We start from the raw sequence: 23,710 nt of genomic DNA, 5'->3' as shown, positions 1-23,710 counted from the left end.
GCCGCCGCTGCCGGTGGCTGATTGAGAGGACAGCTCCCGCAATCTGCTGTCGCATCCGTCCCGTTAATGTTTTATTTCTGCTTGTTTTTCAATGTCGTTACACAAATAACGACACCTGAAAACAAAGCCAAGTATACTTATTAATAAAAAGTGCTCGTTCTGTGAATCCGCGACATTGGGATGCTCAATTGATTTGCCTTTATAAAGACCAAAACACGAAGCAATTTTTATTTTTATTTGTTTATTATTTTTTGAAATGGAGTCTCGTTCTGTTGCCCAGGCTGGAGTGCAGTGGAGCGATCTCGGCTCACTGCAACCTCCGTCTCCCGGGTTCAAGCGATTCTCCTGCCTCGGCCTCCCAAATAGCTGGGATTACAGGCGCGCGCCACCACGCCCGGCTAATTTTTGTATTTTTAGTAGAGACGGGGTTTCACCACGTTTGCCAGGCTGGTCTCGATCTCAGGTGATCCGCCCGCCTCGGCCTCCCAAGGTGCTGGGATTAGAGGCGAGCTGCCCGCTCGCCTACCGTTCCAGCCACGCGCCCGGCCAGAAGCTCCGTTTTGTTTTGTTTTGTTTTGTTTTGTTTTGTTTTGTTTGAGACGGAGTTTCGCTCTGTCGCCCAAGCTTGAGTGCAGTGGCGCGACCTCGGCTCACTGCAAGCTCCGCCTCCCGGGTTCACGCCATTCTCCTGCCTCAGCCTCCTGAGTAGCTGGGTCTACACGCGCCCGCCACCACGCCCGGTTTATTTTTTGTATTTTTAGTAGAGACAGGGTTTCGCCGTCTTAGCCAGGATGGTTTCGATCTCCTAACCTCATGATCCGCCCGCCTCGGCCTCCCAAAGTGCTGGGATCACAGGCGTGAGCCACCGCGCCCGGCCCGGAAGCTCCTTTTTAAATGTGATTTATTACGGGCGGCTTGGGCTAGCAGTGAGGCGTTAAGCCTGAAAGTGAAAAAACTCAAAACGCTCATCGCTCTCTTCTGCCCATCTAGCTCAATCCTCCAGTGCCTCCAATGCCTTTGCTATAGCTTTAAGTAGGTTCTCAGTCTCGGCGCTTAAATCGCGAGAACTCACGAGATTAGACGCAAAACTAAACAGGACAGCTCCCAGGTACCCACTCGCTTTCGTCTCGGTTCTAACACGCGCGTCGCCTCGGGCCCTAGTACGCGTGCGCGCTTGTGACTCCGCCCCTTTGCCTGGAGCTACTTCCTCATGCTGCCCGCTCGCCTGCAGTTGAGGCTGCTGAGCCTTTTCTTTCGTGGATTCGCTCCCACGGCAGCGCGCCATGGCCTCCGGGAGCCGCTCTTGGGGAGGAGGCGCGCTGCCGCCTCCTCCTTCCAGCACTCATCGAGTCTGGGACGCGAGCTTCCTTATGACCCCGTGGACACGGAGGGCTTTGGAGAAGGTGCTGACATGCAGGAGCGTTTTCTGTTCCCGGAGTACATCCCGGAGCCGGAGCTGGAGCCCACCCGCGAAGAGCAGCTGCAGGAGCTCCAGCAACAGCAGGAGGAGGAGGAGCGACAGAGGCAGCAGCGGCGGGAGGAGCGGCGACAGCAAAACCTACGGACCAGGCCCCGGGAGCACCCGGTCGTGGGGCACCCGGACGCGGCAGTGCCGCCCAGCGGCGTGAACTGCTCGGGCTGCGGGGCAGAGCTGCACTGCCAGGACCCCGGCGTGCCCGGCTACCTGCCCTGCGACAAGTTCCTCCGCATGGCGGAGGCAGACGGCGGGCTGGCGCGGACCGTGTGCCAGCGATGCTGGCTGCTGGTGCACCACCGGCGCGCTCTACGCCTGCAGGTGAGCCGCGAGCAGTACCTGGAGCTGGTGAGCGCCGCGTTGCGGCGGCCCGGGCCTTCCCTGGTTCTCTACATGGTGGACCTGCTCGACCTGCCCGACGCCCTGCTGCCCGACTTGCCCGCGCTGGTGGGCCCCAAGCAGCTGATCGTGCTGGGAAACAAAGTGGACCTCCTGCCCCAGGATGCTCCTGGCTACCGGCAGAGGCTGCGGGAGCGACTGTGGGACGACTGTGCCCGGGCCGGGCTCCTGCTGGCCCCTGGCCACCAAGGGCCACAGATCCCCGTCAAGAACGAGCCACAGGACGGGGAGAATTCGAATCCGCCGAACTGGTCCCGCACGGTGGTCAGAGACGTGCGACTGATCAGCGCCAAGACCGGCTATGGAGTGGAAGAGTTGATCTCTGCCCTTCAGCGCTCCTGGCGCTACCGTGGGGACGTCTACTTAGTGGGCGCCACCAACGCCGGCAAATCCACTCTCTTTAACACGCTCCTGGAGTCCGATTACTGCACCGCCAAGGGCTCCGAGGCCATCGACAGAGCCACCATCTCCCCTTGGCCAGGTGAGTTTTAGGAGGCTCTCTCCCTCTTCGTTTTCTGACAAGGTGGACGTCTGGTCCTAGCTGAGGCACCGACTACATCCTCCCTTAATGTCCACTACGGGCTGCCGGTACCCTTCCCTTTACAAATTCTCTCCCCACTCTGGTCATACCTCTCTTCTGTGTCAGCTTACTGCTAGGAAAAATTCAGGATGTGTTGTAGTAATTTTCTAATTACAGTGTTTATGGAGCACTTCTCTGTTCCCAGTCACTAGGCACTGGAGATAGACCAGGGAACAAAACAAAGTTCCTGTTCTGGAGATCTGCTTTGTAACTTCTTTGTATATTGTTTCAGAAAGTGCGCGCCCTTTTTACTGTCTGAACCTAATGAAATTTGTGGGGTTTTTTGTTTGTTTTGTTTTTGAGACAGAGCCTCACTCTGTCGCCTAGGCTGGAGTTCAGTGGCGTGAGATCTCAGCTCACTGCAACCTCCTCCTCCGGAGTTCAAGAGATTCTCCTCCCTCAGCCTCCTGAGTAACGGGGATTACAGGCACACGCCACTATGCCCAGCTAATTTTTGTAATTTTAGTAGAGACGGGGTTTCACCATGTTGGTTAGGCTGGTCTCGAACTCCTGACCTCGTGATCCGCCCGCCTCGGCATCCCACAGTGCTGGGATTACAGGCGTGAGCCGCCGCACTTGGCCTAATTTTTGTATTTTTAGTAGAGATGGGGTTTCACCATGTCGGTCAGGCTGGTCTCGAACTCCTGGCCTCACGTGATCTGCCCACCTTGGCCTCCCAAAGCACCGAGATTATGGGTAAGCACCACCATGCCCAGCTAATTTTTGTATCTTTGGTAAAAACAGGGTTTCACCACGTTGGCCAGGCAGGTCTCCAACTCCTGACCTCAAGTGATCTACCCACCTCATCCTCCCAAAGTGCTGGGATTACAGGTGTGAGCCACCACTCCTGGCTCATTAGTGCAATTTGATGTGTGGCTTCGCTGGGCTCAGTGGCTCACATCTGTAATTCTAGCTTTTTTTTTTTTTTTTTTGAGACAGAGTCTCACTCTGTCGCCCAGGTTGGAGTGCAGTGGTGTGATCTCACCTCACCGCAACCCTTGCCTCCCAGGTTCAAGCAATTCTCCTGCCTCAACCTCCCGAGTAGCTGGACTACAAGCACACACCACCACACCCAGCTAATTTTTTGTATTTTTAGTAGAGAGGGGGGTTTCACCATGTTGGCCAGGCTGGTCTGGAACTCCTGACCTCAAGTGATCCACCCGCTTGGGACTCCCGAAGTGCTGGGATTACAGATGTGAGCCACCACGCCCAGCCAGGTTTAAATTTAAGTTTACAAAACTGACTGCCCTATTTGTTCCCTTGAAACCAGAGTTTCATTTAGTAAGCTGCTCTTCTCTGTCTTGCACTTTGAATTTTACACAAATATTACTTTTATACTGAATGGTAATGTGATGAAAATTGAAAGAAATCGGGCCTATAGATTTTGGATTCAAATTCTGGTTTCCCCTGTGAGCTAATCTCTTAACCTATTTCCTCATTTGTAAAGTGTCAGTAATTTTATGTTTTATTACAGTAACCGACACAGTGTAGATCCTCAAAAATGTTCATTTTCTTCCCCCTTATTCCCTTTTCTAAAGATGTATTTATTCTGTGTATTTCAGGTACTACATTAAACCTTCTAAAGTTTCCTATTTGCAACCCAACTCCTTACAGAAGGTTTAAAAGACATCAAAGACTTAAAAAAGATTCAACTCAAGCTGAAGAAGATCTTAGTGAGCAAGAACAAAATCAGCTTAATGTCCTGAAAAAGCATGGTTATGTCGTAGGTAAGCATCCTCCATGGGAAAACCCTGGTTGGTATTATGCTAAAATTCTTTGTTAAGCAACATGAAATACAGTTGTCCAAGGCTAGCCAGTTTTTGTGGGGAGAGACTGCCTTCCTCGTTCTGCAACAAAGAGGCCTTTTAGCACTCAGGCTACTATTTGGAAACCCAGAGCGGTACAGGTAGTAAAAGGTTTTACTCCATGCAGCAGCTTTAGATTAGATTGTCTGTCTTTCCTTGGTATATCTTTTCAGGCTTTCTTTAAAACAGTTTGATTTCCACACACACTCACCCCTGCCACTCCATGTACACCGCCAGCCACACACTTGATGATTGCAAGAGTTTGACTCCCATTGCTTTTTGGAAGAAAAAAAAAGTATCATTGTTGTCTCACTTCCCTACACTGTAATCTTAGTAACTTGTTTGAGGGAAACATAAAAATTATGTCTGGAGTCAAAAGTATTAAAGGAGTGACTGATAACCTTACTATAACTTGTTCTAGGAAGGGTTGGAAGGACATTCTTGTATTCAGAAGAACAGAAGGATACAGTTCCCTTTGAGTTTGATGCTGATTCACTTGCCTTTGACATGGAAAATGAACCTGTTACGGGTACGCACAAATCCACCAAACAAGTAGAATTGACTGCACAAGATGTGAAAGATGCCCACTGGTTTTATGACACCCCTGGAATTACAAAAGAAAACTGTGTATGTATTTGGTTTCCTTTAGAAACATTTACTTTCTTTTTCTTTTTTAATGGGTTTATATTGCTTGCTGCTCATATATAGCCAATTTATCAAGACAGGGGAATTGCAATAGAGAAAGAGTGTAATGCATGCAGAGCCAGCTAAATGGGAAACTGGAGTTTTATTACTAGTCATATCAGCCTCTGAAACATTTACTTTCAATTGTACAAGTACCGCTGTCTTAATTGGCAGAAAACAGGAAAAGAAGTATACTTCCACTTTAGACTCAGTTCTGATTCATTCATAAAAGCTGTTTAAGGGTGAATCTGTATGCCCTCAAGTTCTCTGTTCCATTTGATAGACTTCATTGCTGACAACCAACTTATTTCTTATCATTGTGATTGTTACCTTAGTTAGGGAAACATTTACAGAAGCCTAGGTTTTGAGATTGGAAAAAAACATAAATATCACTGAAGTCCACCTCCCTAGTTCCTGCTTGAATTACCCCTATAACATATCCATCAAGGGGTCCTCCATCTTGAACTGACAGGAGTGACTCACCATTAACTGAAACTGTGCCCCGTCACCTTCCAAGGTAACTCATTTGGGTCTTTGACCTTCTCTTTATATTGAGTGTACTGAGCTGAACAGTCTCCCTGTAACATGCACCCATTGTTCCCTAAAGCCATATGGGACTAACGTAATACCTATTTCCCTTGCCAGACTTTGAAATATTTTAAAGTGTAACATCCCATCTCTTCTTCACCTATCCCTCCCTTTTCTTCTCTTTCATTAGTTCATCCAGCAAACATTGAGCATTTACTGTGCTGACAATCTGGATTATTTGTCTTCATTTCCTACAGTTGTGCTCCCTGAGAAACAGGCTTTTCATTGACCCAGGCCTCTTCAGAATGTTTTCTATGTTTGTTCTTAAAGTTTGACACTGAGAACGCAGTGCTCTCAGGTGAGCATGATTTAGAATAGCATTAACTCCAGCTGGGCACAGTGGCTCACGCCTGTAATCCCAGCACTTTGGGAGGCACAGGCGGGCAGATCACAAGGTCAGGAGATCAAGACCATCCTGGCTAACACGGCGAAACCCCGTCTCTACTAAAAATACAAAAATAGCCAGGCATGGTGGCAGGCGCCTGTAATCCCATCTACTGGGGAGGCTGAGGCAGGAGAATGGCATGAACCCAGGAGGCAGAGCTTGCAGTGAGCTGAGATTGCGCCACTGCACTCCAGTCTGGGTGACATAGCGAGGCTCCTTCTCAAAAAAAAAAAAAAAAAAAAAAAAGAATAGCATTAACTCTACCTGTCTTGTTCCTGTGCCTCTCTTTAATCCAACTGCTCATGGACAACTTTGGGACTCATAGGTAACTTTGACTTTGTCTTGTTAAATTCAGCCTATATCTTACTCTGTTAAATATTCATTAAATCTCATTACTTTCCCTTGCCTTGCCTTTGCGTTGCAGTTTGGATCTTCATTCAGATCATTGATTGACTCAAATGTGCATCCAGGATACAGCCTCACAAGAGATTCATTAATCACTTCCTTTGAATCTGGTTACTGACCAGTTTCTGATTATTCTAATTATCTCTGTGTCTCCCTACAAAACCACATTGGTTTCTTAGGTACTTTTCTTGGCCTTGTCAGTAACACTTACAGTTACATTCTCAGAATTGTATTCTATTTGGTGTCCCCTGTCATTGAATTATACAGACCTTTTAACTTTTATTGCCCTCCTAGAATAATTGCTAATGCCATCTTTTCTTCCTTAGCAGTCCAAAAGTTCAGAACTGCTTTCTAATAATATTCTATCACTTTAGCTTAATGAACTAATTCTTCCTCCCCACAACTTTTTTTTTGAGACGGTCTCCCCCAGGCTAGAGTGCAGTGGCGCAATGATCTTGGCTTACTGCAACTTCTGCCTCCTGGGTTCAAGCAATTCTCCTGCCTCAGCCTCCCAAGTAGCTGGTTTTAGAGGCATGTGCCACCACACCCGTCTACTTTTTGTATTTTTACTAGAGATGGTTTCACCAGGCTGGTCTTGAACCCCTCACCTCAGGTAATCCACCCACCTCGGCCTCCCAAAGTGCTAGGATTACAGATGTGAGCCACCACGGCCAGACTAATTCTTCCCTCTCAGATGCTGTTAGATCAGGCATAGCAGTTACTTAAGTCATATACCCTCTATGAAAGAGTTGTGTCAGAAAGGCAAGAATTTGCAAAATATTCTAGACAGCAGAATGAGAACCCCAAATTTTTAGATATAAATGTCTGTCAGCACTGGTAGTTTTCTTCTCTGTTAGTTTACAGATACACTTATTTGTTGTCTTAAACCAGGGTTTCCCAAACTGAACCAAGTATCTCTGTTGTGAAATGGAAGTATTAAGACTCAGGCTGCGCATCGTGCCTTACGCCTGTAGTCCCAGCACTTTGGGAGGCGGAGGTGGGAGGATTGCTTGAGCCCAGGAGTTTGAGACCAGCCTGGGCAACATGCCAAAACTGTATCTCTACTAAAAATACAAAAAATTAGCTGGGCATGGTGGTGCATGCCTGTAATCCCAGCTACTCAGGAGGCTGAGGCACAAGAATCACTTGATACACTTATTGGGAGGCAGAGGTTGCAGTGAGCTGAGATCTTGCCACTGCAGCCCAGCCTGGGCAACAGAGGGAAACCCTGTCTCAACAAAAAAAAATAAACAGAGAGACAAGGTTTTCCCTGTTGCCCAGGCTGGAATGCAGTGGCATGATCAAGTAACTACAAAGTCCTGGGCTCAACCAATCCTCCCACTTCAGCCTCTCAAGTAGCTAGGGCCACAAGTACACACCACCATGTCCAACTAATTGTTTAGTTTTTGTAGCGACAGGACCTTGCTATGTTGCCCAGTCTGGTCTAGGCTGGAGTGCAGTGGTGGAATCTTGGCCCACTGTAACTTCTGCCTTCCTGGCTTAAGCGATCCTCCACCTCAGCCTCTAGGGTAGCTAGAAACTACAGACACACACAACCCCGGCTAATTTTTGTATTTTTCATAGAGGTGGGGTTTTGCCATGTTACCCAGGCTGGTCTCAAACTCCTGAGCTCAGCTGGGCGTGATGGCGCATACCTCTAATCACAGCACTTCAGGAAACCAAGGCAGGTGGATCACTTGAGGTCAGGAGTTCGAGACCAGCCTGGCCAATGTGACAAAACCCCATCTTTACTAAAAATACCAAAAAAAATTAGCCAAGCATGCTGGCGCATGTCTGTAATCTCAGCTACTTGGGAGACTGAGAAAGGAGAATTGCTTGAACCTGGGAGGCAGAGGTTGCAGTGAGCCAAGATCGTGCCACTGCACTCCAGCCTGGGTGACACAGTGAGACTCCATCTCAAAAAAAGAAAAAACTCCTGAGCTCAAGGGATCTGCCTGTTGCTGCCTCTGGAAGTCCTGGGATTACAGGCATGAGCCACTATCGACTGACCTGCAAATGGCTTTTAATGTGCCTTTTCAAACACAAATAATGAAGAAAACTATTTGTAGCTCCCTTATTATTTTCTTGTGATGTATCATTTCTATTTTTTATTTTCTTGTTATTCTTTTTTTTTTTATTTGAGACGGAGTCTTGCTCTGTCGCCCAGGCTAGAGGGCAATGGTGCGATCTCGGCTCACCACAACCTCCGCCTCCCGGATTCAAGTGATTCTCCTGCCTCAGCCTCCCGAGTAGCTGGGATTACAGGTGTGCACCACCATGCCCGGCTAATTTTGTATTTTTAGTAGAGACAGGCTTTCTCCATGTTGGTCAGGATGGTCTCTTGAACTCCCGACCTCAGGTGGTCCACCCGCCTCAGCCTCCCAAAGTGCTAGGATTACAGGCGTGAGCCACTGTGCCCAGCCTCTTGTTATTCTTAAAAAGGAAGTTTACAAGTTTTGTGTCCAATTTGTACCTTCTTTATTCTTTTTTAACCAGAATTTGATTCCTTAAATCTTTCCAGAATCTTGGACTTCTGTCTTTCCTTTTCTATTTTTCTCTAGTCTCTCTAGGAACTTGTCATCCTTAGAAGGGATTTATGATAAATTATAGGGATAAATTATAAATCCTCTATGTTATAAGCATAGGGGATTTATAACTTTTTCTCATTCTCTGCTGAATATTTGGGATAAATAAGGAAATTGAAGACCAGAATTTAGAAAGAGGTTATTCAGCCAATTTACTTGCTCCTAGAATGGGGTGACCATTTTGCATTTAATGCATGCAACTTACCACTAGGACATGAGGTCACATATACCATTACTTTAAGCTGAAATTGCTCCTCCCCACAAGCCTTGATAAGGAGAACATATATTTTCTATCTTGGTATTGAATCAACATGTTTTCAGGTTCACATTAATTTTGACATTTAGGGAATGCTGCTGACATAGGAAAGTCTCATACACCTATAAAGTTATTTTGCCATTACTGTAGATTAAGTTGTAAAACAAAGGTAGAGCCATCAGATTGAGATTAATTTTGACAGGAAGAATCTATATAAATTTGATGTGTAGCAAACTGACATAATTTAGTTTATTTTGAAGTCTGGCATATTTTTCTTCACTTTTTATTTTACAGGTAAATCGTAATATATTTTCAATAAAAGTATTTTTCTTAAAAAAATCTGCCATTTGCTTCACAGATTTTAAATCTTCTAACAGAAAAAGAAGTAAATATTGTTTTGCCAACACAGTCCATTGTTCCAAGAACTTTTGTGCTTAAACCAGGAATGGTTCTGTTTTTGGGTGCTATAGGCCGCATAGATTTCCTGCAGGTAAGTAAAGTCTGTACCATTAAAAACTGATTTTAAAATATTGGGATTCACTTTAAGGAAGCAGATATATGAACAAAACTGACAAAATGTTGATAACTAAGCCATGATTGTATAGGGTTTAATTTGTTTTTATGTTTAAAAATTTCTGTAATAAAAACTTGGGGATGGCTGGGCATGGTGGCTCACGCCTGTAATTCCAGCACTGTGGGAGACTGAGGCAGGCTGATCACTTGAGGCCAGGAGATCAAGACCAGCTTGGTCAACGTGGTGAAAACCCATCTCTACTAAAAATACAAAAATCAGCTGGGCGTGGTAGCGCACTTGTAATCCCAGCTACTAGAGAGGCTAAGGCAGGAAGATCACTCGAACCTGGGAGGCGGAGGCTGCAGTGAACTGAAATCGCACCACTGCACTCTAGCCTGGGTGATGGGGTGAGACTCCATCTCAAAAAAAAAAAAAAAAAAAAAAAAAACTTGGAGAAAATAAATGCCCTACTCCCTCATCCCCCCCAAAAAGTGCTAGGTCTTAAAAACTATGTTTTCAATTGAGTACCCCACACAGCTTGGCATTTAAAACAAGATACTATCCCTATTCTGTGAGACAGAGTCAAATCTATGGGATAAAGTCAAACCTTTAGGTACAGGGTTACAGGCATTAAATTAATTCCACACTTTGTTTCCCATGATATGTGTGTTTTTATGCATATCCTTTTTTGTTTGGTATTCATTTATTTAGCATCTAGAGATTTTGGAGTGTCTATGGAATTGTTCTCCCTTTGCTAAAGTGAAGAGAAAAAAGGAAAATGAAACATGGATATGTCCAACAACACAATACAACTTACAGGCCATCACTATAGCACATTTCTTGGGTTTTGTGTTTGCTCATACTTTGTTAGAAATTTTGCTTTACACACTTAGAACCCTTATATATTTCGTTTTGGGAGGTTGTTGGTTTTTTGTTTTTGGGGGAGTTGGTTGTTTTTGTTTGTTTGTTTTTGAAACTCTGTTGCCCAGACTGGAGTGCAGTGATAGTTATGGCTCACTGCAGCCTCAACCTCCTGGGCTCCAGTGATCCTCCCACCCCAGCCCCCCAAGTAGCCGGGACTACAGGCACACATCACCACACCCAGCTAATTTTTGTATTTTTTATAGAGATGGGGTTTTGCCATGTTGCCCAGGCTGGTCTCAAACTTGAGCTCAAGGGATTCACCCACCTCAGTCTTCCAAAGTGCTGGGATTACAGGCATGAGCCACTACACCAGGCTTGCACCCTTATATATTTCATTAGAGCACATAAAATGTTAATATTTTAAACCTAACTTTACACAGAGACAATTGAAGCAGATAGTATTTCCTCTTAATTTTTAATAATAGACACGTTTTTTCAAAAATAGTATTGAGTCTGTCAAAGAAGTCATAGTTTCACATGAATTGCTGAAATGCACTGCTTCAGTCTTGTGCCCCTGTTCTTAGTATAATTTGATTTACAGCTACTGCCATACCAATACTTATAAAGGGAGTCTGATTGGGTTTTTGGTTTTTGTTTTTTGGGTTTTTTTTGATAGTTGATTGTACCTTGAATATGCAGGTTTTCCAAGTTTTTCACCAGGTCAAATGACTTCTTCCTTTCTTAAGGGAAATCAGTCAGCTTGGTTTACAGTCGTGGCTTCCAACACCCTCCCTGTGCATATCACCTCCTTGGACAGGGCAGACACTCTGTATCAGAAGCATGCAGGTCATACGTTACTCCAGGTAAGGCAACACACCTTAATGATTGCATGGTTATGGTTAGTATACACTGGAATGGTCCAATAGCTCTGTTAGGAAGGCCTTTGTTGGACAGAACTGTTATACAATATCTTGAGCTAGCTTTCCCTCACCTCATTCTCTTTGAGAATTCTGGCTATAAAGCACATTTGCGCTATATAGACTGATCCTAGGATAGCCACATAGCTGTTGTTTCTCTAGACTACACTGTCCAATTTGGTAGCCATTAGCCACATGTGGGTATCTAAATTTAAATATATTAGTGACAATTAAAATTTGCTCACGTTGGGCCAGGCGTGGTGGCTCACCCCTGTAATCCCAGCACTTTGGGAGGCCAAGGCAGATGGATGACAAGGTCAGGAGTTCAAGACCAGCCTGGCCAAGATGGTGAAACCCCATCTCTACTAAAAATACAAAAATTAGCCAGGTGTGGTGGTGGGTGCATATAATCCCAGCCACTCAGGAGGCTGAGGCAGGAGAATTGCTTGAACCGGGGCGGCAGAGGTTGCAGTGAGCCAAGATCACGCCACTACACTCCAGCCTGGGTGACAGAGAGAGACTCCATCTCAAAAAAATTTTTGCTCAAGTTAGCCAGGTATGGTGGCATGCACCTATAGTCCATGTAGTCCCAGCTCCTCGAGAGGTTGAGGCAGGAGCACCACTTGAGCCCAGGAGTATGAGGCTGTGGTGAGCCATGATTATGCCACTGCACTGTAGCCTGGGTGACAGGGTGAAACCCTGTCTGTAAAAAAAAAAAGAAAAGAAAAGAAAATTTAAAATATGGCTGCTTAGTGTCACCAGCCACATTTTGAGTGCCCAATAGTGACATTGTTGCAAAAAGTTGTATAAACTCATAGCCTCATCACTAATACACACACATACACACACACACATACACACACACACCATACTTTGGACAGTGAAGCTACAGTTCCCTGAACTCATCATCCTTTTTTTTTTTTTTTTTTTTTTTTTTTTGAGACGGAGTCTCACGCTGTTGCCCAGGCTGGAGTGCAGTGGCGCGATCTCGGCTCACTGCAAGCTCCGCCTCCCGGGTTCCCGCCATTCTCCTGCCTCAGCCTCCTGAGTAGCTGGGACTACAGGCGCCCGCCACCGCGCCCAGCTAATTTTTTGTATTTTTAGTAGAGACGGGGTTTCACTGTGGTCTCGATCTCCTGACCTTGTGATCCGCCCGCCTCGGCCTCCCAAAGTGCTGGGATTACAGGCTTGAGCCACCGCGCCCGGCCCTCATCATCCTTTTTCCAGTTTTTATCTGTACCTGTGCTGACCGAGAATATCTTTCCACCGAATAACTTTGACTCATTTCTCAAAATATTGCTCATAATTGCTTATTTGTTTTTGTTGTTGTTGTTTGTTTTATATATATATTGCTTCTTTGCTAATGTTTTCCTTGACTGAACGCATTCATTACTCCTTCCTTCACAACCATAGTACTTATAGATGCCTCACATTACATTTCTGACCTTGTATTTGCTTACATATTATTTACCCCTTTGATCTCCTTGGGGGCAGAAACCATACTGCAAAATCTATCTTTGTGTCCTTAGTGCTAAACACAGGAGAGATTTGCTAATGAATAGATGAATAAATTATCAGTTACGGCCAGGCACAGTGGCCCACTCCTGTAATCCCAGCACTTTGGGAGGCCGAGGCGGGCAGATCACCTGAGGTCAGGAGTTCAAGACCAGCCTGGCTAACATGGTGAAACCCTGTTTCTACTAAAAATACAAAAAACTAGCCTGGCATGGTGGCGCACACCTGTAATCCCAGTTACTCGGGAGGCTGAGGCAAGAGAATCACTTGAGCCCTGGAGGCGGAGGTTGCAGTGAGCTGATACCGTGCCATTGCACTCCAACTTGGGCAGCAAGAGCAAAACTCCGTCTCAAAAAAAAAAAAAAAACTCAATTACTTCTCATCATGGAAACACCTGTAAACATAAAACTAAATCTTATCCATTATATATGGACCCTTAACTCATAAAGACCAGGCATTAATCTTGATGGCCACACTTGTAAGAACTGAGGTACTTGGAAGGACCGTGCCTTAATTGCCCAACATTAATCTATGTGAAGCCCTGTGGAAGATTCTAAAAACAGTGTCAGTGAAGCACAATTCTCCTGTCCAGAGGCTGTTGCCAGGTGCTTGCCCAATGTGTGGCCCAGGGCCCTGAGATTTGTAGGCTTCATCCCATCACAGAGTTCCCTTCCTTTTCATTTGACCCCAGAAGTGATTGTACATTCTTTTCAACAGTTGAATATTTGAAAGGATTTTATTATTGATCCCTGTACAGAATTATCTTATCAGTGATTTACTTAATGTTAGAGTTCCAAGAAATTTAATTTGAACTTGTAAATATCTTTATTTCATTGGAAGGTTCCAATGGGTGGAAAAGAACGAATGGCAGGATTTCCTCCTCTTGTTGCTGAAGATATTATGTTAAAAGAAGGACGGGGGGGATCTGAAGCAGTGGCAGACATCAAGTTTTCCTCTGCAGGTAATTTTATGCCAAGCACTTTTTAAAAAGTGAATAAAAGGACGGGTGCAGTGGCTCACACGTGTAATCCCAGCACGTGGGAGGCCAAGGCAGGCGGATCACCTGAGGTCGGGAGTTTGAGACCAGCCTGACCAACATGGAGAAACTCAGTCTCCACTAAAAATACAAAATTAGCCGGGCGTGGTGGCGCATGCTTGTAATCCCAGCTACTCGGGAGACTGAGGCAGGAGAATCACTTGAACCTGGCAGGTGGAGGTTGCGTTGAGCCGAGATCACGCCATCGCACTCCAGCCTGGACAACAAGAGCCAAACTCCATCTCAAAAAAAAAAACAAAAAGTGAATAAAGCAGCCTTACTGACAATTTTTTTAATAGAAAAGTGCCTTAACTGATGAGAGCTGATTATTTTAAGGTATACATACTAGTTTATTCATAAAATACAGCCTATTCTGAAAATAAGTTTGTACTTTTCATAAAAACGCATTGTATGCTAAAAATAAGGTGTGCTTACCTGTTCCCCTGGCTTCTCAGGAGGCTGAGGCAGGAGGATCGATTGAGCCCAGGAACTTGAGTTCAGCCTGGGTAACATAGCAAGATAGTTTCTTTAAAAATAATAAAATAATAAGAGAGTGAAAGAGAGTGACAGCCTTCTCTGATATTCCATTTTCAGCTTTGGTTTGGTATTTTTAATAAGATGACTGCTAACAGCCTTTTGTGTTGTGTCACATGCCTGCATAGGTTGGGTTTCAGTAACACCTAATGTTAAGGACAGACTGCATCTCCGAGGCTATACACCTGAAGGAACAGTTTTGACCGTCCGGCCCCCTCTCTTGCCATATATTGTTAACATCAAAGGAGAGCGCATCAAGAAAAGTGTGGCCTATAAAACCAAGAAGCCTGTTTCCCTTGTATTCAACGTGCGGAAGAAGAAAGGACAGATAGATGTATGAGACCGACCTTGTTCACTCCAGATATTAACTGTATTGAACACAAGAATATACACTGAAATTGTATTAAACATATTAAACATAAATAAAGCTCCCACTCTCACCCTTTTTTTTCTCATTTTTTTTCTTTTTTGAAACTGAGTCTCGCTCTGTTTCCCAGGCTGGAGTGCAGTGGCACGATCTCAGCTCACTGCAACCTCTGCCTCCCAGGTTCAAGCAGTCCTCCTGCCTCAGCCCCCCTAGTAGCTGGGATTACAGGCATGCACCACCATGCCCAGCTAAGTTTTGTATTTTTAGTAGAGATGGGGTTTCACCATGTTGGCCAGGCTGGTCTTAAACTCCTGACGTCAGGTGATCCACCCGCCTCAGCCTCCCAAAGTGCTGGGAATACAAGCGTGAGCCACTGCGGCCAGCCTCACCCTTTTCAAAGCTCTTAATAGTTAACTCTTTTTTTTTTTTTTTTTTTTTTTTTTTAGTAGAGATGGGGTTTCACTGTGTTAGCCAGGATGGTCTCAATCTGACCTCATGATCCGCCCATCTCGGCCTCCCAAAGTGCTGGGATTACAGGTGTGAGCCACCGCGCCCGGCCAGTTAACTTTTTTAAACTGTTCAAGATTGTGCCTGTTCATAATGTATTCAGCTTATAAAAACAAGTTTATTTTTTTGTACAGTATGTATACGGTATGTATCTGTGACCCACATATATATAAAATTGGAGGCCTGCTACATTCAAGTTTCTCCCACTACTGTTGTTTCTTTTTTTTTGAGACAGGGTCTTGCTCTGTCACCCAGCCTGAAGTACAGTGGTGCAGTCTCGGCTCACTGCAACCTCCACCTCCTGGATTCAAGCAACTCTCATGCCTCAGCTTCTTGAGTAGCTGGGATAACAGGTATGTGTCAACACCCCTGGCTAATTTTTGTATTAGTAGAGACAAGGTCTCACCAGGTTGTCCAGGCTGGTCTTTAACTCCTGGCCTCAAGTGATCCACCCACCGGCCTCCCAAAGTGCTGAGATTACAGGCATGAGCCACCATGCCCCACCTCATTACTGTTTTTTATGTTGAGATCAGATGTCATTTCTCTTATTTGGAGTTAGCAGCCAGCATATGAAAAAAATGGCAGGAAAATTAATTTCTCCAAAATACGTTGGCTTAAATAAGATAAAAGTGAGTAGGTGGCTCTGCTCCAGGGATCCGGCTGGTTGGAACATTCCATGGCCATCTGTAGGTCTAAGGTGGCTGCCCAAGTTGTCATCCTTTCCCAGTAAGGGTGAAAAGGGAGAAAGCATGGAGAGCAAGCAGCTTCCCTATTTAAAAGAAGGGAGGAAAAGCTGGATGTTGCACACATCAGTTTACACAGTCCATAGGTCAAGTCACGTGGCCATACCCACCCATAAGGAAGCTGGAAAATGGAGGAGGAAATGGGAACCATTTGGGGTTTTTATTAAGGAAAAATGGGGAGAATGGATTCTAGAGAACAAGTAGAAATTTACCTTACACAATTTGACAATGTCGGAAAATCTTAGATAAAAAAGGATTCAAGGCCGGATGTAGTTGCTCACACCTGTAATCCCAGCACTTTGGGAAGCCAAGGCAGGAGAATCGTTTGAGGCCAGGAGTTCAAAATCAGCCTGGGCAACATAGTGAGACCCCCATCTTTATTATTATTATTATTATTTTTAATAAAAATGAATTGTAGGTCAGGCACAGTGGCTCACGCCTGTAATCCCAGCACTCGTGGGAGGCCAAGGCAAGTGGATCACCTTAGGTCAGGAGTTAGAGAGTAGCCTGGACAACATGGTAAAACCTCATCTCTACTAAAAACACAAAAATTAGCTGGGTGTGGTGGTGGGTGCCTGTAATCCCAGCTACTCGGGAGGCTGAGGCAGAAGAATTGCATGAACCCAGGAGGTGGAAGTTGCAGTGAGCTGAGATCACACCACTGCACTCCAGCCTGGGCAACAAGAGCAAAACTTCATCCCAAAAAACTAAACAAGATTTTTAAAAAGCTATGTCTTTCTAGCAACTGAGGTCTATTCTGCAACTGAGAGGACACTTTAACCATTTTATTTACATTTTGTCTTTATATGACTGAATAATATTACATCAGTCAAAAGTCTTTATTGGCCAGGCACAGTGGCTCATGCCTGTAATCCCAACATTTTGGGATGCCAAGGTGAGAAGATTGCTTGAGCTCACGAGTTCAAGACCAGCCTGGGCAATACAGCAAGACCTCATCTCTACTAAAACCCAAAAAAATTAGCCAGTCATGGTGCTATGTGCCTGTAGTCTCAGCTACTGGGGAGGCTGAGTCAGGAGGATCACTTGAGCCTGGGAGATGGAGGCTACAGTGAGCTATGATCACATTACTGCACTCCAGCCTGGGCAATAGAGTGAGACCTTGTCTAAAAACAGGAAAAAAGAGAAAGTCTACACCTTTTGTTATTCCTAGCTGAGTAAGTAGTACTACAACTGTGTCACGAACAACTGCCAAGTGAAGTCCCAGATCCTAATGTTGAAATAAGTGCTGGTAAGATAAGCTAGGCTGAAACGCAGTTAGAGCCATGAAATTCCTGAGAGGGCCATGTTCTCTGCCAACATATGGGAGTCCCCATGTATTTCACACTCTCCTGCCTTCTCCCCACTCTTCAGCCCTCTTCTAAGTCCTCTTAAACTAAATATAATGGAGAATTTTTTTAAGATGCAACTTGTAATGTTGTAGACCTTTTATAGTGTTTCAAAGTAAGTACTATTGGTATCTTGGGCAAGGTGGTTCTTTATGTATAAAACTGCATTTCAGCCGAGTGTGGTGGCTCACGCCTGTAATCCCTGCACTTTGGAAGGCTGAGGCGGGCGGATCACGAGATCAGGAGATTTGAGACCATCCTGGCTAACATGGTGAAACCCCATCTCGACTAAAAATACAAAAATTAGCTGACTGCGGTGGCGTGTACCTGTAGTCCCAGCTATTCGGGAAGCTGAGGCACGAGAATCGCTTAAACCTGGGAGTCAGGTTGCAGTGAGCCGAGATGGCACCATCGCACTTCAGCCTGGCGACAGAGAGAGACTCCGCCTCAAAAAGAAATCAGCCAGACATGGTGGCAGGCGCCTGTAATCCCAGCTACTCCAGAGACTGGGGCAGGAAAATCGCTTGAACCTGGGAGGCGGAAGCTGCAGTGAGGCAAGATCTCACCACTGCACTCCAGCCTGGGCAACAGAGCAAGATTCCGTCTCAAAAAGAAAAAAAAAGAAAGGAAAAGAAAGAGGGAGGGAGGGAGGGAAGGAAAAGAAAAAAGACAGGAAAAGAAAAGAAAAACTGCATTTCGGTATGTCTGGTATCTCTCATCTCAGACACTGAATGCAGTAGCAACTCCCTCTGCCATCAGTCCTGGTGACAACTGGAAAGAGCCACCAACATCATATTACCTCTAGAGGGCGACAGCTTCCCAAATGGAGAAAATTGATTGGCAGTTGATTTCTAGTTTTTATTTTGGAGGGAATGAAATACCATTTATTTGTAAGTTAAAATTGTGGCTGGCCGCGGTGGCTCACACCTGTAATCTCAACACTTTGGGAGGCCAAGGCGGGTGGATCACCCGAGGTCGGGAGTTCGAGACCAGCCTGACCAACATGGTGAAACCACATGTCTACTAAAAAAATACAAAATTAGCCAGGTGTGGTGGCACATGCCTGTGATCCCAGCTACTCGGGAGGCTGAGGCAGGAGAATGGCATGAACCCGGGAGGCAGAGGTTGCAGTGAGCTGAGATCGTGCCATTGCACTCCAGCCTGGGCAACAAGAGCGAAACTCCATCTCAAAAAAAAAAAAAATTGTGGTCATTATATTTCTACCTACAGTTGAAAACAGGAGTTCACAGTTCAGAACTTAGGCTAGGATATTTAGGTACAATTAAAATGAAAAACAGGCAGGAAAAAAGTCAGCAAAGGGTGAACTGGGCCTTTGTGGAGAAACAATCTAAAAACTGACTACTAATCCCCTGACATCTTAGGAAAATGTACTTCAGAAAACAGGGCCAGGCACAGGGCTCACACCCATAATCCAAACACTTTGGGAGGCCAAGGCGGGAGGATCCCTTGAAGCCAGGCATTCAAGACCAGCCCTGGCAACATAGTTAAGACCCTGTCTCTACAAAAAAAAAAATTTAGTTGCACATGGTGACACATACCTGTAGTCTCAGCTATTCACGGGGCTGAGGTGGGAAGATCCCCGATTGAGCCTGGGAGGTTGAGGCTGCAGTAAGCCATGATTGCACCACTGCACTCCAGCCTGGGCGACACAGCAAGACTCCATCTCAAAGAAAAAAAAGCAGGAAAGAAAGCCAGCAAACGGTGAGAAAGATGCTCTATGCCTAGAATTAGTTGAGGACTTCTGCTGGGATCTGGTATTAATTTGTTCCATATTATACCTCCAGTCCAGTGCAGCCTAGGATCACTGCTAGGCTCAAGTACGTCCTAGTAGATTTTGCTTTAAGAAAGTTCCATTACTATATTAGTCTCTGAGGACACAGTAGTGCATTGCTTAGCAATAGGGATGTATTCTAAGAAATGCATCATTAGGCGATTTCGTCTTTGTGCAAACATCATAAAGTGTATTTACACAAACCTAGATGGTATACCCTACTCCACACCTAGGCTGTATGGTATAGCCTGTGGCTCCTAGTACAACATGTTGCTGTACTGAATTCTGTAGGCAACTGTAACACAAATCATTAGGCAATAGGTATTTTCCGACTCCATTATAATTTTACCAGACTACAGCTGTATATGTGGCCCATTGCTGACCAAGAAGTCATTATGCGATACATGACTGTACTTCTTTATCCATTAATCTGAGTATAAAGACATCTCTTGAATCAGCAGTCGCTTACACTATGACAGGGTACAAGAATTAGTAGGCTCTTCTGGCCAGGAATGGGAGGAGAAATTAATGGCAAAGTACCAACTCCTGACTTCCGCAGATCAAAGAGGTGGTTAGGGGTTGCTAGAAAACAATGAAGCAAGTTTATTCTAGACTGTTTACCTGGCTCTGCAGCCTTGTGGTGTTGAGCATGTCACCTCTTTTGTATTCATGACACCCAAAAGAAGTAAAATAAATTCCATCAAAGTACTTTTTGACTTTTATGTAATATTAGGTTCAAAGTTTTATTTTAAAAAGTTACACGTGGCCGGGCGCGGTGGCTCAAGCCTGTAATCCCAGCACTTTGGGAGGCCAAGACGGGCGGATCACTAGGTCAGGAGATCGAGACCATCCTGGCTAACACGGTGAAACCCCGTCTCTACTAAAAAATACAAAAAACTAGCCGGGCGAGGTGGTGGGCGCCTGTAGTCCCAGCTACTCCGGAGGCTGAGGCAGGAGAATGGAGTAAACCCGGGAGGCGGAGCTTGCAGTGAGCTGAGATCCGGCCACTGCACCCCAGCCTGGGGGACAGAGCCAGACTCCGTCTCAAAAAATAAAAAAATAAATAAAAAAATAAAAAGTTACACGTAATCTCTCTGCTTTTACCCCTCTAATTAAACTAAAATAACAGCATCTTCTTCAAAGTTACTGAGACAAAATGAAGTTGTAATATGTTTGTATCTTTAATCACCATAAATGCCAAGCTGTGCCGATCACTAAGTCTTTACTGTATAGTTCCCCAGAGTCTAGTTTATTTAACTTGAGACACTCACTTCCCATAACAACCAAGGAGAAGTGGAGTAGAGACACAGTCTTGTATGCCTGTGTCTCTAGTGTTCAGACCCCTTGCACAATGGACATAGGCTGGTTTCCTGCAGCTGACTGACATGGAGGAGCTCCAGCTGTGTCAGCCACGACAGAGTTGTTATTGCTTCACTGAGTAAGCACCCAGCGCGCAAGCTGAGGCGGGCTGTTTCGTAGACGGGCTCGGATCATTTACCCTGGCTTCCCTCCCACTTGGCTCTGTGTCGTGGAGCATTAGAATCATTTCCATTCTTTCTCAGCTGTTCCATTTTCTCTTGGCCGCTTTCCTCCTCCCGGGGGATTGTTTTCTCTCAACTGTTAAAGAGTAATGCTTAAACATTAAAAACAAGATTTCAGCCCCATGTGAATCAAATAGATGACACCTCTGCCTGCTCTGAATGTCCCTCTGTCATATTATCTGCCCCCATGAAGACCTTGTAGTGAGAGGACAATGGTTCAAGATTGCTTTTCTTTTTTTTTTTTGTTTGAGAGGGTCTCACTCTGTCACCCAGGCTGGAGTGTAGTGGTATAATCACAGCTCAATGCAGCCTCGACCTCCTGGGCTCAAGCAATGCTCCCACCTCAGTCACCCGAGTAGCTGGAACTATAGGCAAGTGCCACCACACCCAGCTAATTTTTTAATTTTTGTAGAGACAGGGTTTCACTTTGTTGCCCAGGCTGGTCTCAAACTCCTAGTTTCACCAGTCCTCCCACCTCAGCCTCCCAAAGTGCTGGGATTACAAGTGTGAGCCACCACACCAGGCCAAGATTACTATTTTAACATCATATTGCAATGATGCCTCACCTTTTCCCTTCATGTCATGGAGTTTCAGGATCTGAATACTCCTAAGTGTATCTGGATCATCCTCAAAACACCCACTGCTTGGATTCCCAGGTTCCTGTTTTCAAAAGCTTCTTTTTGCTTCGCAAATAATTCTCAGAATTTACCTCCTGTGTAATCAATCTAGTGGGAGAATTCATTTGGTCTTAATACTCTCATTGGTAGATGCTGTAATAGGTATGATGCTTAATCACAGACACCGTCAGTACCTCTACCCGGCAGCTGTGGTAAATCGGAAAAAACTGAGGTCACACATACACAAAAAAAAGCAGACGCATTAGAGAATACATCATCACGTGTCAGGTGATATTGGAAGTGAAATATATGGAAGTGAAAGACTGCCAAGATCCTTTCTAACCTTTCAGTAAGCCCTAGAAAATAGCAGGCATAGCTGGGGACGGTGGCTCACCCCTGCAATTCCAGCACTTTGGGCGGGTGGATCATGAGATCAAGAGTTTGAGACCAGCCTGGCCAACATAGTGAAACCCCGTCTCAACCAAAAATACAAAGGTGGCACATGCCTGTAATCCTAGCTACTTGGGAGGCTGAGGCAGGAGAATCGCTTGAACCTGGGAGGCGGAGGTTGCAGCAAGCCAAGATCATGCCACTGCACACCAACCCCAGGCGACAGTGTGAGACTCTGTCTTAAAAAAAAAAAAAAAAAAAAAAACAAAAGAAAAGAAAATAGCAGACATTCAACGCATGAATCAATAGAGTGAAAGGATTTTTTTGTTTGGTTGATTTTTGCCTTCCCTGGAAAACAGGGAAAGAGCAAACTTAAATTTGCTTAGTAGCATTTACACTAACCTCTTACAGAGTTTCTTCTTTTCCTGCATAAAGCCAGTACCTCATGGTAGTTGTATTTCAGACTTCAGATTACTCATAGTTACTATAATCATATGATAGCCCATATATCTTTTTACTCCTTTATACTCATATAATAATAATAATAGTAGCTATCGCTTATATAGTACATAAAATGAGCCAGGCACTCTTTCAAGTGCTTTACATATATTAACTGAATCCTTACAGCAACCCCATGCAGAAGATACTATTATTACCCACATTTACAGATGAGGAAACTGAGGCACAAATAACTTACCCAGGATCTAAATAATAAGTGATGAAGCTGTGATTCAAACAAACCCAGGCACTCTATCTCTAGAACTCATGTGGGGCTTTGTTGTTTTGTTTTATTGGAAAAAGTTTCTCACTGTGTCACCCAGGCTGGAGTGCAGTGACACAGTCGCAGCTCACTGTGGCCCCCACCTCCCAGGCTCAAGCGATCCTCCCATGTCAGCCTCCCGAGTAACTGAGACTACAGGCACGCGCCACCACACTCAACTAATTTTTTAATTTTTTTGTAGAAACAAGGTCTCACTATATTTCCTAGGCTGGTCTCAAACCCCTGTCCTCAAGCAATCTTCCTGCGTCAGTCTCCCAAAGTGCTAGGATTGCAGGTGTGGGCCACCATACGCCCAGCCTGGGGTTTTTTATTATAAACAGACTTTGTTTTCATGTACAGTTCTATGGATTTTATCACACATATATGTTTGTTTAATGACCACCATAATCACAATATAGAACAGTTCTGGCCAGGCACGGTGGCCTGAAATCCCAGCACTTTGGGAGGCCGAGGCAGGTAGATCACTAGGTCAGGAGTTCAAGACCAGCCTGGCCAAGATGGTGAAACCACATCTCTACTAAATATACAAAAATTAACCAGGCATAGTGGCGGGGGCCTGTAATCCCAGCTACTCGTGGGGCTGAGGCAGGGAGAATCCCTTGAACCCAGGAGATGGAGGTTGCAGTGAGCTGAGATCACCACACTGCACTCCAGCGTGGGCAACAGAGTGAGACTCTGTCTCAAAAAAAAGAAAGAAAAAGAAAAATTGAGCCGGGCACAGTGGCTCACGCCTGTAATCCCAGCACTTTGGGAGGCAAAGGCAGGTGGATCACAAGGTCAGCAGTTTGAGACCAGCCTGACCAACATGGTGAAACCCCATCTCTACTAAAAATACAAAAAAATTAGCTGGGCAGGGTGGGCGCCTGTAATCCCAGCGACTTGGAGGCTGAGGCAGGAGAATTGCTTGAAACTGGAAGGCAGAGGTTGCAGTGAGCCGAGATTGTGCCACTGCACTCTAGTCTGGGGAATAAGAGCAAAACTCCATCTCAAAAAAAAAAAAAAAAAAAAACACACAGTTCCATCAGTATCCATGTCTTCATGTCTTCAACAATAACAATAATTCCTCTATATACTAAAACCCATCA

General features: G+C 45.2%; 2 protein-coding genes and 1 long non-coding RNA gene across 6 annotated transcripts in view; 2 read left to right on the top strand and 1 right to left on the bottom strand.

Annotated features, from left to right (window-relative positions):
- Positions 1–23,710, top strand: part of SPINK2 (serine peptidase inhibitor Kazal type 2) — a 467,655-nt gene that overhangs the window by 308,818 nt on the left and 135,127 nt on the right. The gene's annotated exons all lie outside the window — the stretch shown is intronic.
- Positions 462–14,979, top strand: NOA1 (nitric oxide associated 1). Its single transcript, XM_050791239.1, has 7 exons — positions 462–2,354; positions 4,016–4,180; positions 4,680–4,885; positions 9,520–9,651; positions 11,286–11,402; positions 13,812–13,932; positions 14,670–14,979. Exons 1-7 carry the CDS (start codon positions 1,211–1,213, stop codon positions 14,879–14,881), a joined length of 2,097 nt encoding a protein of 698 aa, XP_050647196.1. The 5' UTR covers positions 462–1,210; the 3' UTR covers positions 14,882–14,979.
- LOC126955069 (uncharacterized) lies at positions 20,369–22,397 on the bottom strand. Its single transcript, XR_007725801.1, has 2 exons — positions 21,404–22,397; positions 20,369–20,913 (listed from the first exon to the last, which is right to left on the bottom strand). It is a non-coding gene; the product is annotated as an uncharacterized LOC126955069 (long non-coding RNA).

This window comes from Macaca thibetana, chromosome 5 (assembly GCF_024542745.1).
Source record: "Macaca thibetana thibetana isolate TM-01 chromosome 5, ASM2454274v1, whole genome shotgun sequence".
Classification (NCBI taxonomy): Eukaryota; Metazoa; Chordata; class Mammalia; order Primates; family Cercopithecidae; genus Macaca; species Macaca thibetana.
Note: the sequence above shows the minus strand (reverse complement) of the source record. Positions and strands in the feature narration are given on the sequence as shown.